General features: G+C 33.8%; 1 protein-coding gene across 7 annotated transcripts in view; it reads left to right on the forward strand.

The window, feature by feature from the left end:
• ARL6 (ADP-ribosylation factor-like 6) overlaps positions 1–16360 on the forward strand; it is a 38372-nt gene extending 22012 nt beyond the window's left edge. For 3 of the 7 annotated variants that reach the window (XM_011986776.1, XM_011986785.1, XM_011986768.1), the window contains 3 exons: positions 2971–3100; positions 6720–6775; positions 13156–13659. In XM_011986776.1, coding sequence (XP_011842166.1) covers positions 2971–3100; positions 6720–6775; positions 13156–13181 — 212 coding nt within the window. In that variant the 3' untranslated portion in view covers positions 13182–13659. Of the gene's footprint in view, positions 1–2970; positions 3101–6144; positions 6279–6719; positions 7334–13155; positions 13660–15827 lie in introns of those variants that run through there. The other 4 variants (XR_001006748.1, XM_011986760.1, XM_011986751.1 and 1 more) reach the window with 4 other exon arrangements.
• The last annotated feature ends 341 nt before the right edge of the window (positions 16361–16701 follow it).

The raw sequence follows: 16701 nt of genomic DNA on the forward strand, positions 1-16701 counted from the left end.
TTTTAAATTTTGCATTGTAATGTAAATATAAAGCATTTTGCAATGTTTTTGGGGTCTCTAACATTTATTTCCTTCCTCAAAAATAAAAACGCCCTATCATTCTAATAAAATAAATAATTTGTGACAAAAGCAAAAAAAAAAAAAAAAAAAAAAAAAAAAAATCAGACAGAAAAAGAAAATAAAGATCTGTGTATTTCAACACCCATTAATATTATTTGTTACCATCTTTTCATGCATTTCTCTATGCATATCTGAGTTTCTGTGTGTGTTTAATCACAGCATTTCTTACATATTTCTTATGGGAATTCCTTTAAAACAAATCTTTTTTATGTTAATTTCCAACTGCCAGCTCCCCATCTCCTTTCAAGATACAAGTGTTTGGGTATTTTTTTCTTTCATACTTTTACATATGTCATATGCACACACACACACACGCATATACATATATAGAGAGACACCAAAAATGTTGGGTTGAGGGCTGTGGGGACTATCATTGTTACTTACCAAAATGGAATCATATTCTTTACACTCTTCTACATGTTTCTATTCTCAATTAACACTTGATGGATATCCTTCCAAATCAAATTATGTGTAATTATGTAGTTATTCTTTTTACTGATGCCTAATATGGTTTACTATGAATGTACCACAGTTTATTTCATCACTCACCTGTTGATGTATACTTTCCTCCCGCCCAAGCCCCCGCTACAAACAGTGCTCCAGTAAGTAGTGTGGAACTCTGCATTTCTAGCCTTCCTCATGCCAAAAAAATTTAAATAGTGCTTGTGCTAGGACTTTCAAAAAAGGATGGTGGTTTAAGAGAACTGTGGATTTGTAAGAAATGGAATGGAAATAGTATGAGGCTTTCTAATAAATGTTACTGCTTAACCACAATATCTTTGATATTTTTAACAGATGACCTCAAGCCTGTTCAAATTTTTCGAAAAAAAAAATTATCCACCCTGTACGTTTTATGTGACTTTTTCATGTTAAAAACTTAGCAGTCTTGGCTGGGCATGGTGGCTCACGCCTGTGATCCCAGCACTTTGGGAGGGATTACAGGCGGGTGGATCACTTGAGGTCAGGAGTTCGAGACCAGCCTGGCCAACATGGTGATACCCTGTCTCTATTAAAAATACAAAAATTAGCCGGGCATGTGCACTTGTAATCCCATCTTCTCGGGAGGCTGAAGCAGGAGAATTGCCTGAACCTGGGAGGTAGAGGTTGCAGTGAACTGAGATAGTGCCGCTGCACTCCAGCCTGGGCAACAGAGCGAGACTCCGTGTCAAAAAAACCCAAAAAAACACAAAAAACTTAGCAGTCTTGTATCTAGATTGAGAATGCATTTTTGATTATGTCTTCCTTTCATATTAATCTTTACAGTTTTATTTCTAAAAAGTGTTGGAATGTTGAGCGGTAAAATGAAATAGTTCCTACAAAATATGCTTCAAACAATGGGGACTTTGGTTTCCTCAACTGAAGCCTTGTCTATGGATCTTAATGCGCTAGGTCCTTTATTTTATGGGATAGATTTCCAAGGGAGGGATTTCTCAGCTGAAGTGTATGTTCACTTTTTTAAAAAAATTGACGGCCATAAAAAAATCTTTGAATAGCAAAATGTACTGTGAACAGATAAAGACAATGACAGGCAAGGGAAAATATTTGCAACTCATATAATAGCTACAGGGATATTTCTATACTACTTGTGTTTCTAAAAAATCAGAATATAAAAGCTTGATAGAAAATGGGGAAAGGACATAACAAGATAAGTCAACAAAAAAGTAAATTTAAACATCTTTTGAATATACGGAAAGATTCTTGGCCTTTCTATTACCTATGATACAGAAAATATCAAAAAGTTTCATAGCACTCTTTTGGCTAGAGGAGTGGAAACACTCATTCTTATACGTGGTTGTTGAAATGTAAATTGATATAATTTTTAAGAGAAAACAGTTTGGTAATCACTGTCTATCAAAATAGAAATTTATGTCCTTTGACCCAGCAATTCCACATCTCAAATTTATCCTAAAGACATACTGGCCGGTGTACAAAATTACCTATGTACACATTTATTCATTACAGGATTGTTCATAGTTGTAAACTATGTAGCAGGTATCTGAGTTAGTTTCTAGTTAAATAAATTAATAGTACATAGTACTAAAAGAAGACATAGTCCAGAACTGTTAAAATAAGGAAGAAGCTGCTCTGTATGTACTGATATGGGATCAGATCCAAGATATGTAAATAAATGAAAAGATAAAGGTAGAAACTGGTGAGGTTGGCCTGCTACTATTTGTATGAAAATAATATCTAATAATTATGTTTTCTAATACATAAAATATTTCTATGAAGATGCCAAGACACTGATGTTATGGGTTGCCTTTTCTACAGAGACCATTATCCTAGGACAAAGTTAGGAAGGAGATTCTTTTACTGTATGCCATTTTGTGTCTTCTGAATTTTGAACTGTTTAAATGTATTATCTATTCAAAAAAATGACAAATGTTTCCAAAATCATGACAAGGTAAAAATATCTTTTAAAAATCTAGCTTGTTACTTATTATATTGTGACTAAAAACTTAAAGAAGTTTCCAGTTTCTTTTCCTTCTACTTCTACTTGAAGTTTGCCTCCTTTCTGTTCACAATTAAAAAGGAAACAAACAAAATATTTAATGCTTTTTTGTAGATACTTCTCTGTAATGCTTATTGAGCTCCCAGTCCCAGCTCACCCATCTTTGGGTAAAGCTCCTAACCAGAGGGTAGATGGTCTTAGGAAGTATTTTTTAAGTTTTCTTAGTGCTCAGATAACACGCCTAACAGTGCGACAGTATGTGTCTTTAAATGTTTTGGTATGTATGATATGAAAAAAAATTGATTAAAAAGCAATTTCATGGGTTTCAGTACTAAAGATTTGCTACAAAATGACCTAAAAAGCTGGAAGTGTGACGCTAGTCCTATTTTCTCTTTTAGATATCAAACACCGTCGAATTCCAATCTTATTCTTTGCAAATAAAATGGATCTTAGAGATGCAGTGACATCTGTAAAAGTGTCTCAGTTGCTGTGTTTAGAGAACATCAAAGATAAACCCTGGCATATTTGGTAAAGTTTTATATTTACTTTTCACTTTGCTTTCTGAAAAACATACAAGCTTCAAAGTTGTTTCTTCTGACCTCATTTTTTAAAAATAAGTGATCAAACATGGCGGGATATAAGCTAAGGATTTTGTTTTATAGAATTGTGGCCTTGTAGCTTTTTACAAATATGTTACTGTTAAAAATCTTTTTCAAATTTTTGTGGGGATAGGAAAATATAAACAACTCTTATAATGGAATATAACTTAAAATCTCACTTATTTACTGAACTTCAGCCACACTAATTTCCTTCTGCACATGGAGTCAGCCAAGCACAGTCCCATCTCAGAGCATATGCACTTGTGTCCCCATCCTTTGAATCAGTTTCCAAAATAATTTTCCTGGTTTGCTAGAGTCACTATTACCATGTGACTGCTTTTTGTTTGTTTGTTTGTAGTCTGTCTGCCTATACAGGTATGTTAGCTCCCTGACAGCTGGGATTTTGTCAGTTTTCTTCACTTTAATAACCCCTACAATAGTCATAGTACCTGGTATGTAATAGGTACACGATGCATATTTGTTAAAATGAATAAATGGAAATGGAAATTTTAATTTTACTTAGACATCCTAGTAAGGTTGAACTCTTAAGTAATTAATGTTGAAATTGTATGCATTGTTTATTTGGAAAACTGTTTCTTATTTAACTCCTGTGTGTCTTTCTACCAAAATATTTTAATAAGGATAAACAGAGATTGTACATTAGATAGTATTTTTGCGCCTACCACTACCATATTAAACTCCCTTCTACCCACCCGCCTACCTCTCTGCTGTAAGAGGTCCTTTCCATGCCAGAGTTTCCCCCTTTTTATAAGAAGGTATCTATGGGGAAAGATTGGAAACAGAAGCAGAGAGATGCACTTCCACAACAAGGTGAACTAGAATATGAAGCAAGGAGGTAATAGAGTTCAGAAAACAACTTTAGGAACTAGTTTTGGTGCTGAAAGAGTAATGTAAAGACCTTAGGAAAGCTCTTGAAACTTTCCAGTATTCAAAGCCTCCAGCACCTCTTCCCAGGAGCTAAACCCTGCATATCCCAAGTAAAACTTTCGTTACTCTAGGATCAGAAAAAAGTCAGTGTCTAATAAATGATTCTTGAGTTGGAATTTGAGGTCCTGTGGTATTTGGTAGGTAAAGAATGGTGGGATTTTGGATAAAGAAACATCTTGAGCTAGAGCCTTTATATTTCTCTAAATCATACCTAAGATGATTACTTCTAAAGTAGAATAATTTTTAATTTCTGTGTTGTATTAAGTATTGTGACTGCTTGATAGAAAGTGCACATTTAAAAACATGGATCTAATTAGTAAATAACCCTCTTTTCTACTTAAAATAATTAACCATTAAATTTTAACAGATTTATTTATTCAATTGTGACATCTCAGTATTTCTCTGTGAGAAAAAAGTAATATCCTGATGCTTATAAGGATGTAGGATGTTATAGTGCCAGTTGCTAGATTTTCTAGATAACTTATAGAAGAAAGCAAAATGTTTCTTTTAAACATGTGTATAATTGTGACTTCCCCTTAATTCAAATTGGACCTCTTCTCACTAGGTTCAAGTTAATATCTCATTTATTCGTTTTGTTCTTTATTCTTGGCAATATTTTTAAAAGCATGTATAAAATTGAAAATATATTTATCCTTTTTCTATTTTAAATACAAAAGTAATGCTCAGTGATACAGAGACAAAATATTGTCTGTCTCCTGCCTTGGGTACAAGTAAATTTACTGAGCAATAAAGAGAAGATCCTAGAGAAGTATAGTCTGATAAATTAAAGAAAAATTTTATGTTTTATATTTGACTATTGTACTAAACATATAGTCAGCTCTGATTTTCAGGGTCTGATTGTGTTATTCTTCTTCAGATGTGTTCTTTGACTCAATCCCTGGCATCATGATTGTGTGTATGTGTGTTGTATGTGTGTTTGCTTGTTTACCATCTTGTGGGGGAGACAAATAAGAAGCAACTAAATGTATAAAATGTCAGCTGGGTGGATGAGAAAAAATAAAGTATGATAAAAAGAGAAAGAATAATGGGAGTTGCTCCCTCTCTGAGACCTAATTGAAGTTAGGGAGCAATTCGTGTAAAGATTTGGAGGAATAATTGTCCAGACAGAGAGGCCAGCAAGAAAAAGCCTCTTCTTGGATGAGAATGTACCTGTTGTGTTCCAGGAGCAGCAGGAAGTCCAGGTTGGTTAGAGCAGGGCAATCTAAGGGGAACTTGTAGGAAATGAGGCCACTGAGAAACAACCAGGGGTCATATCACACAGGGCCCAGATTTTTGCTTTATTCTTCCTTATTTGAGAGGAAAGATAGAATTCAAACATTTGTTACGAAAAGATGCAGTTTTTCGTAGAATAATGACACCTACACCAGAGGGGAAGGGTTTTGTTGTATTAATTGTTTGGAACTATAGGTGTATGATGAAATTAATGTATTTCTCTTTCTTGATTTAAGTGTTTCAGTTACTGATGTCTTACTCTTACCATGGATAATCAGTAATTTGCTTTGAATAGTTGTGTATTTCATGTTGTTTGTTTCTTCCTTTGTATTTTATAATAATTCTATGATAAGCCATATTCTTAGTCTAACAAGTAATTTCTGGGAGATAATTTTTATTTTGATTAGAATTAAGTTAATTCTTTTAGGTACTTCACTATACTTTTTAAAGCTATGCTTCAGCATACTAAAAGGAACCCTAATCATTCAGAAAATCTAATTGTATATATTAATTGCTATTATACAATTATATTTTGAAAATAAATGCCTAGATCAATAACTGTACCTTTGAAAAAAGATTATCTAATACTCTAAAAATCCTCTGCATTTTATTTTAACTTATATACTTAATTATGATTATACATAAAATCTCACAATCACAATTTAAGTTTAGTCTCTCAAAAATGGAAAGACAATGGAAGCACCCTGTTTTAGGTGTTTTATCTACATACTTCAAGTGTTTAATTCTCACAATTACCATATGAGGTCAGTGGTACTATTCCGCACTTTACAGATGCTGAAACTGAAGGCAGAAGAGTTCAATGACCTGGCCAAGCTCCCTCAGCTAATAAGAAAATGATTGAGATCTACCAAGTTTCTGTTTTACTCTACCAGCTTACCAAAGCTATAATTATGAGTTTTTATCCTAAAGATATCAAATTCCATTTCAAAGAAAGGCACACCATAATATGGCTGTATTATAACCCAAGTCAAGCATTTCTAATAATGAGATGGAACCATTGAAACTGAGCAAAATAGGATAGTGGACTGTACAAAACTTTTCTACCACTGGAAAAATAATTCAAAAGTATTTGTTTTGTTAATGTCAGTGTAAGAACTAGTCCTAGGATAAAATAACTTTTCTGCGATATGGTTTTCAAAATCTGTTTATAAATTATAAACATATCTTGTTTCTGAGCACTCAGACTTTTATTTTCTGGTTTATTTTCAATTTCAGTGCTTAACCAGCTTTGCTCAGATGTATGTTATTATAATATATTAATTCTCCATATGGCAAAATTGTAATCCTTTATTCTTACAGTGTTATGATGTAATGAGATGGCTATGTTTCTGTGGATTTTATTTCAGTGCTAGTGATGCCATAAAAGGAGAAGGATTGCAAGAAGGTGTAGACTGGCTTCAAGGTACATCACAAAATACTGTGTGTCTTCACCCTTTGTTTCCTTTTTATTCATACTTTTATCTTTTTTTTACATTTTATTTTATTATATCATTGCCTTTTTTCCTCTTTCCATTTATTTCTGCTATCAGAAAAAATAATACAGTAAGTATCCAATACCTTGTTCCATTTATTTCTATAGCATATTGCTAAAGAATATTTTTACATAAAGTGTCTGAATCTTTACAGTCAATATATTTGACACATATAGAAAATAACTTAAACTATGACAACAAGTTTCTGTCAGATCTAGTAATAGAAGCACATTTACATTTTGGGACAAATGTTAGGCCCTACTGTCAATAACTAAAAATAAGTCTGAATGACATGTTTCTTTTAAGAATCATGCTGGCCAGGCACGGTGACTCAAGCCGGTAATCCCAACACTTTGGGAGGCTGAGGCGGGTAGATCATGAGGTCAGGAGATCGAGGCCAACATGGCGAAACTCTGTCTCTACTAAAAATAGAAAAATTAGCTGGATGTGGTGGTGCACACCTGTAATCCCAGCTACTCTAGAGGCTGAGGCAGGAGAATCATTTGAACCCAGGAGGCAAAAGTTGTAGTGAGTCAAGATTGCACCACTGTACTCCAGCCTGGCAGCAGAGCAAGAATCCGTCTCAAGGAAAAAAAAAAAAAAAAAAGAATCATGCTGTACTACAGATATAGCTCCATTTGTATATTACATGTATACACAACTTGTAGTACTCATATTTAGTATTACAGATGCTGATCTTTTATTGATATTTTGTATATTTGCAGTTCTGGTTGCTATTAATCAAAATAGTTATAGATTGGTACAGGCTTACTATATTAGGTAATAAATTAACATATATCATTTACCCTAATGGTCTCTCAGCCAAAAGAATGGCTTGAAGCACACAGAGCAGTAGATAGATGTGAATGAAACCAAGCTCATAGGTTCTTATTGCAGGATCCCAACGGCCAAGTCAGAAATTGCAGTTCTGAGCATAACAACTAAAGATCATTTCTATGGGGAATGTCTCTGCCCTGAACAAGAGTGAATAACAGGATATTATAAATTCTAGCTATAGTCTCATAGTTACAAATTCTTCTACACAAACCTTTTAATGCCAGTTGTGTCTGATTTTTTTTAAATCTTCTGCATGTTTTGCAAACAATAGCAGGGATATATCACATATCATGGTAGATCTAAGAGTAGCCTGCCTGCTCATACATCATAGTATTAATTTCGTTCAAAGTATGAAATGTGCATTTCATAAATATCTGTATGTGTTGTTGGTAAAATATGGTGGTTTAGTTAACTAGACAGACTATTATTGTATTTCTGTGTCTTTTATGTTTATGTAGTTATAACATCATTAAACTGCAAGGAACATTCAAGTCATATTTTACAATTAGTGACACTTAATCAGGAACCTCTCGTGGTTCTCAGAAGAACTAGCAGGATTTTTCTGTGAACCCAGCAACTTAGTTTCTTAGACTGCAGTAATGAAGTGTTCAAGGCAATGGGATGGATTTCCACCAGAAACAGGCTACAGAGGAATATTCCAGAGAAGATACCAGGAGTATGTTTTCAGCCTCATTTCATATTTGACAGAGTGCTTACCATTGCTAACAGTGAAGATACAGCATGGATGGAAACCCTACTGTCACTCGTGATAATGTAATTCAGAGCACAGTATTTACTGAAAATAGGTTGATAGTCTTCTAGATTTTAAAGTGTGGTTCTCCATCCCTTTTCTGGTTTTATTTTGTCATTAGCAGTTAGCCACTAGGTGTCAGTAGCAATCCAACATCACAATACCAATTGCCAAGTCTGGTCTTGATACCTAATTTTTGTTTCTTTGACTTTTCTGATCCATCATTATCTGTCTTACCGCCCAAGTTTTTGTAAGGAGGACACATTTTGGAAATACTTTTGTGTCCTTGTTTTTCCATATTACTTTATGTACCCTTTACAATTTTCTGCAAGGTAAGCAGTAGTACCTCTATTTTGTATAGAAAGCATTGACTGATAGTAAAAAAAAAAAAAAAAAAAAGCTTAGGCTTTTGAGTACAACAAATTTATTCTACTACTTATTAATTTACTTCTCTGTCTGTTAGCTGAAATCTCTTACCTTGTGAAGATTTTTTTAATCTGTAAAATTGAAAAATAAAATGTGTTAAATTTTGTACAGATTAAATTAGATACTGTTTAAGTACCTAGCATAAGAAAGCACCCTGTAAATATTAAGTTTACCCTTTTACCTAAACACTCTGTTTTAAAAAGGAGGAAACTAACCACAGGATAAAAGAGTGTATCATTTGGTTTCAAATAGGAGATGCTTTGGTTATATTTTCTTCCTTCTTTCCTTTCTTTCTTTCTTTCTTTCTTTCTTTCTGTCTCTCTGTCTTTCTGTCTTTCTTTTCTTTCTTTCTTTCTTTCCTTCCTTTCTTGCTTGCTTTCTTTCTTTCTCTTTCTTTGTTTCTTTCTTTTTTTGTTTTTTTCTTTCCTTCCTTTCTTGCTTGCTTTCTTTCTTTCTCTTTCTTTGTTTCTTTTTTTTTTTTTTTTTTTTTTTTTTTTTTTTTTTGATGGAGTTTCCCACTTGACACCCAGGCTGGAGTGCAGTGGTGCGATTTCGGTTTACTGCAACCTCCGCCTCTCGGGTTCAGGCAATTGTCCTGCCTCAGCCTCCCAAGTAGCTGGGATTACAGGTGCCCACCACCACGCCCAGCTAATTTTTTGTATTTTTAGTAGAGATGGGGTTTCACCATGTTGGGCAGGCTGGTCTCAAACTCCTGACCTCAGGTGATCCACCCATCGCCTCAACCTCCAAAAGTGGTGGGATTACAGGCATGAACCACCACGCCTGGCCGCTTTGGTTATATTTTCTGTGTAATAACAAATAGTTTACATTGTCATATTCCCAACTGTCTCTAGATTTGAAAAGAGATAAAAATCTATTTTTAAAAAATAAATAGCAGTAAATATAGGAGATTAGTTTGTGTTAGCTAAAGACATTTATGTGAATGTAGCTGTGAAAGGTATTCTAAACTTATATCTTATTTTGCTTCCAGAATTCTGGAATTTCCTAGTATAATAGACACGAAGGCCTTTGGTTCATTTGGGGCTAATTTAATCTTATTATTTAGAGTTTAAGGTTGGGGCCGAGAGCAGTGGCTCATGCCAGTAATCCCGGCACTTTGGGAGGCCAAGGTGGACAGATCACTTGAGGACTGGAGTTCGATACCAGTTTGGCCAACATAGTGAAACACTATTGCGACTAAAAATACAGAAAATTCATCGGGTGTGATGGTGCATGCCTATAGTCCCAGCTACTAGGGAGGCTTAGGCAGAAACTCTGGAGGTGGAGGTTACAGTGAGCCGAGATCATGCCGCTGCACTCCAGCCTGGGTGACAGAGCAAGACTGTCTCAAAAAAAATTTTAAATAGAGTTTAAGGTTAGAAACTTCTTGGTGAAATATTAAATGGCATGTGTAATGGCATGATTCTATTGTCTTTGGAAACGGTCTCAATACTTGCGTATGTAGAACAACCCAAAGACAAGAATGCTTGAATAGACTAGGAAGTATTTTTTAAACTGCCAGAGAATAAACAGAAACTATTGCAGAACTGTAGGTTTTCTTGCCCTGAAACTTTCAAATTAGGTACTTTTAAAAAGAAATCTTCCCAAATAACTAATAAAATGTATTCATTTTATTGCTTTGTCTGCATGGAAAAAGTTACTGCTCCCAGATGTTAATATTAGACTTACAAACTATGCAGGAGTATTCCAATGAAAGAGGATTGATCAAGTACACTTAGTTTCATCTCCTCCCCAACTCTAACAGTAAAGAGACTTTAAAAAAAGATATAATATAGATGGCCAAAAAGAAGGGAAGTAGTGAAAATGGCATCCAAATTTTGGAAGCTGAATATTTGATGAATGTTGAATTACTTAACAGACGTGAGAAAGCTGAATCTTAAACTACCAGTGGGGAAAACTGAAAAGCAGCCTAATTTGCATTGCAAATGCAAAGCCTCAGAAATCGGTGGAAATTGAAAATAAGGATGAACGTGGGATAAAAAGAAAAGATATGATTATACATCTTCCCTTTAAGATAAAATTGAAGGTTTATTTTCTGCAGAGTCAAAGACAGTGTCTCTGGACTAGAAAACCCTAGGTGCACAACTGTCTGGTGGCGCTGAATTGAAAAATGAGGAAAAAAGGTTTTCATGCTGAATATTATAACTCTCTTCTACTTCTCCTATTTCTCCCAGAAAACAATGACAGTAAGCAGGATATAGGAAGAGTTATCTTTGGGGAATCAGACCAGCCTAAGAGCAAAGATGTAAAGGTATTAATATTGGAGATCCCAAGGAAATGGCTTGGCCAGATGTACTAAAGGAAGACCATATTTAACAAGCTTCACACGTTTGCAAATTCCAATCAACTTTTTAGTGTTCACTTATACATAAGAGCAGATAGCAAAGGACGACCAGGCATTTGAGGATGAAAACATTATAAAATATGGGAATGTCCACAAACAATAAAAGTGGGTTCGAGTAAGTAGAATTTATATAGAGAGAACATTTCAAAAAACTGTTAAAGAGTATCCTCAAAGAGATTAAGAGGTGTTATTTTCATGAATAAAGGCAAGAAACTACTTGAAAAGAAAGAACAAAAAAATGAGTTCTTGGAAAATAAGAATATAATAGTATAAATGAAAAATTTAATTTTAAAAAGATGATAAAATAGAGGCAAAGTCCCGGAAAGTAGAGCAGAAAGACAAAGAATAGAAAATTTGAAAGGAAAGAAAGGGGTCACGTTCAGGAGGCCCAATATCCAAATAATCGGAAATTCAGAAAGAGAAAACAGAAAAAAATGGAGGATAGCAAATCCTCGAACAGTATTTTCTAGAACTAAATCAATGAGTTTTCAGTTGACAGACTTCTCAAGAGCTCAATACAGCGGATAAACATATTCCCACACCAGCAGGCATCATTACTAAAATTCAGTGCTTCAAACAGTGGAAGATTCTGCAAGCTTCCTGTGAAAAAAATGAAAAGCTTCCTGAGGAAAAAAAGAATAAGAAAACAGAGTAACACCAGATTTATCAACAGCAACAACTTGGAAGCTGTAAGATAATTGGGAAATGCCTGGAAGAGTCCAAGGAGGGAATAATAGAATTATGTACTCAGGCAGTATGAGTGTATTTTGACAGTAGAATAAAGACATCTTCAGCTATATAGCATCTCAAGAATTTACTTTCTATGCGTTTTACTAAGGTATCCACTGAGAATAATATTTTTCAAAAACAGGAAAATCTTGGTACAAGCATTATCAAAAAAAAAAAAAGAAAGAAAAGAGAAGGAAATAAACCAAGAAGAGAAAATTAAGGGATCATGACACAGGAAAACCAGCACAAGACAGTAGGGGAAGTAATCCCCAGGATATTAATGGAGACCCTGGAATGATAATGAAAGAAGATATTGTAACAAAATGACTGGGGCAGGCATAGAGAAAATGAGTATAGATTCTAGAGTTTTTTTAATAAGACTCTGAGGAAGAGTTATTCAAGAAGGCAAAGTTGATGGACTATGTAATGTACTTCATAGTAATAAAGGTTTAAACTCTGGGAGTGATGCAGTTGAATTCGAGTTAAGTACATACGACAATTAAATAGATGAGTTGGATGGGAGTGGGAAAGACAATTATTAACTCTAGAGGGATAAAATATAGAAGAGGAAAGGAAAAGTAAGTACACCACCTGTCTTAGCTGTGAATAGCATTTACATAGTCATCATATTGACAGTGACTATATTAGTGTATTAGGAGAATGGGGGTATTATAAGGGTTGCCTAGAAGCAGCATGGGAGTGTGAGAGAGCTGATGTCTCATATTACATTGAAGGAACTGATATTTGAAGAAGTAATAAAAGTATATTGTTTGAGGTATTGTAAGTATTCATCTAAAAGGGAGTTATAAGTAGTTGCCCCTGAAAGGGAGGAATGGAGATGAAGCAAAGTACTGCTGTTTTGCTTAGAAATCTCATAGAACTAGTTGACTCTATGCAAATGTACAACTTTAATAAAAATAATAACTGTAGAATGAATTGTGCTTTTAAAAAAGTAGATGTAGCTGGACCTGGTGCACACTTGTAGTCCCAACTACTAGAGAGGTTCAGGTGGGAGGACCACTTGTGCCCAGAAGTTCCAGTACAGCCTGGGCCACATAGCAAGATCCTATCTCTAAAAAATAATAATAACAAAAGCAAATGTATACATAAGCTTCCAACATGTTGTATAGATTTGACTTAGATTACTTTAGAAAATATATTTTGCCCTATAGAGATTAATAATTTTTGTTTCTTGTTATCAGATCAGATCCAGACTGTGAAGACATGAAAAGATAATAGTTGGAAACCTCTGCAATTTTCAATTCAAGGAATCTATCTAAGGCAAACAGAATACTTTACATTTTGTAAAAGATGTTTATGCATCAAAAAATATAATTTTCTGCTTGCATTTATGGACTCTGAATGACCTTTTTAAGAACATAGGACTTCAGGTATGCTAATTCGGCCATTAATTATTTAAAAACTGAATATTCCCTCAAAAGGGCTCCCTAAAATTATCAACTTCTTAGTGAAGGTCTACATTTGATTGTATGTAGAATGTCTAAAAGTCAGAGTTACAAGCCCATCATAATTTATGATATGCTCAGTGTATTTTATTTTTTAATTGTCTTTTTTAAAAATTTAGTTTATGACTTTGCAGTATGAATTGTGCTTGTGAAAAAGAACTTTAAATATTTACAAGGGACCATGGGTAATTAATATATATTCAATTTTTACTATGTGTCACCGTCAATAAAATGTAAAATGTAATGTACCAACTAGTGTGCTTTGTTTATGCTGAAAAGAATAATGCTCTATTAGTATGGTATTTGGTGTCATACTGTGAAGCATTTGTAAACCATCTGAGACTAAGTTAAGCTGAATTTATTTATTCAGTGTATGTTGAACATCTCTACACCAACTAGTCAGGCATAGTCCTAGGCAATGATGATACGGGGTAAATAAGACATATCCTTATCTTCAGATAACTTAAAATTCATTAAGGGATAATTTGAGAAGCTTTTCATGGATAGTATCTAATTTTATTTCATTGGCTGAATGAAAATATTGCAACTTCAGATTAAGACGTATAAAGTAAATTAATGTTTGATTGTTCAGTAATCATAACTGACATCTTGTTTTTCCCTTTTAAATGCCTCCAATTTACCATAGCACTTTGTTAAAATAAATTGTGACTTTTAACTTTTTCATGGACATAAACTGCTACATAAATGTTCTTCATAATTTTAGACATATCTCAGACACACGAATTATTATTTCTTACAAATTAGAGACCACATATAATTGTGAACTCTAAATAGAAACCTTCATTTTAATCACTGAGCAACAGTATATAGAGCAATGTTGTTGATCCTGATAAACATTGCATATAAAGAAAAACTGTACTATATAATATATACCATCTCAAATGTCCTTAGCTTTGAAAATAGAAGGCAAAAATAAGTAATAAAGATGTTATAGTAACTGCAGTAGTGGTATATGTTTCACAGAGATTTTAATAAAAGCATATAAAGCTACAATAAAAGTTTTATATTCCAGTTTCTCATAGTCCAGAAATACCAGTGATTTGGCATTTGGCAAATTGAAAGTTATCCAGAAAATTCCAATGGCGTAGCATCTTAGGTAGTTTACCATCTCTCTTGTACATTGTTTTAGAGGATACAAAATGAAAATCTTATTAATCTAAAGTTGCTGCAGATATGGAAAGTACATAATGATGGAAACAATGAATGTAATTTTTTAAAAAATTGATATGCTACAACTATTTTAGGATGGAGAAAGAACTGATTGAGAATTCAAATCCTCGCTCACTTATCATAAGGTAGTAATAAAATTAGTAAGAGTCACTACTATACGATCATTATATTATAAGCAGGTATTACACATACAGAATTTTCATCATTTAATCCTCCCAATAAGCCTATGTGGGAGGTGTTATTATTTCTATTTTATAGATCAGTAAACTGAGGCCTTAAAATGTTATATAATTTGCCAAAGTTCAAAGAGCTAGTAAGTCTGGTACTAGGATTCAGTACCAAGCAGTCTCTTTAAGAGCGATGATTCAAGAGTATGGTAGATATTAGAAATACAGATATATCTACCAGAATAACAACTAAAATGATAGAAAAGGCTCTTTCTTGGGACAGCAACCAGGACAGGGATGGTAGAGGGAAGGTCAGAGACTAGAGACTACTCTTTGGTTTTTTTTTTTGTTTTCTTTCTTTAAAAAAAAGCTATTAGCTGTACTCAAATTTTAAACTCTGGACATAAATGACTTTGGTAAAAGTCCTTAAAACTATTTTAACAAATTATTTGGTATTCCACAAGCTACAGTAGCTCATACCTATGCAAATATTTAGAAGAAGAAGTACCCTTTTTCTTTGTTTTCGTGATCTCCAAAATCTAGTTTTTAGTCTATAAATATCCATCCCTACTCCATATTTTCATGTAAAGATTATGTAGAAATAAGTTGGGCAACAGTGTAGTCACAGGATGCCATATAAGTGTGAATAAGCTGAGATTATTGCATTTGTATTTAGCATATTATACAATTAAAATGTATTTTATTAAAGCTGAAGCAAGTTGTTTTTCATGTCTAGACATCACTGTGTTACAGAGTTTAATTCATTAAGCTCTGTATTTGAATATAACACCTTGTAAAATGTTTGAAACTTATCCTCTTGTGTGCTTTGCATTTAAATATTTGTATATGGCCCTGTTCAGCCTGTGCTTTGTAAGTCACAAAAGGGCTGGGTTTTATATGTTTGTTTTTTATTTCTAAGCTCTCTGCGAAAAAGTTACAAATTGTCTCCTGGTTGTTTAAGATATTTTTTCTTTGTAATTTTTTATATCATGTGTGATTTTCATAAATATGTGCAGTTACTCTTGATAATACTTGTCTTAGTCATTTCAGGTTGCTATAACAAAGTACCATAGACTGGGTGGCTTATAAACAACAGAAATTTATTTCTTACAGCTCTGGAGCTGGAAGTCTGAGATCAGATTGCCAGCATGGTTGGGTTCTGGTGAGAGCCGTCTTGGTTGCAGACTGCCATCTTCTTGTATCCTCACATGGCAAAAGGAGGGCAAGAGAACTCTCTGGAGTCTGTTTGATAAGAGCATGAATCCCATTACATCTTCACATGGCTCCTCCCAAAGACCCCACCTCCTAATATCATCACATATCATCACATAGGGGTTAGAATTTCAACACAGAAATTTTGGGAGAACACAGACATTCGGTCAGTTGCAATACTTAAGGCAAATTCATCTTGCTTATAACTCTGGTGCATTAAAATACTATTGCATCTTAACCGAGTTTGTACTTATTTTCTGCTTTCTGATTATTCCCTTTGTTCATAAAAATAAATGACTGGTATTACATGGTCACCTAAATAAATAGGTTTGTGTATGTCTGTGACTAGAAAGAAATACTATAGTGATTAAGAAATGGTTACTGTGTTTAATTGAATGTTTTAGGTTACTTAGTTATTACATTTTCATCTTTCTCCGTATGGATGCTCCTGCTCAACTTTGCCTGCCTCAGAACCTTTATGGCTCTTTCTTCCAATCACTTGATTTCAACACCAGATTTAGAAGCTTCGTCGGCATACCATGTTAAACTGCTTTTCTGGCAATTTAGAATAAACCAAGAAAGACATAAAATCCGTCTCCAAATTTTAAATCACCAAGTAATGCTAAAAGTCATCCAGGGATACTAGATACGTTGAAAATAAAATTTGATTAGAAATGTAGTAATGATAAACATCTTATAGCTTTTACAGTGT

Source organism: Mandrillus leucophaeus, unplaced genomic scaffold (genome assembly GCF_000951045.1).
Source record: "Mandrillus leucophaeus isolate KB7577 unplaced genomic scaffold, Mleu.le_1.0 Scaffold1080, whole genome shotgun sequence".
NCBI classification, from domain to species: Eukaryota; Metazoa; Chordata; class Mammalia; order Primates; family Cercopithecidae; genus Mandrillus; species Mandrillus leucophaeus.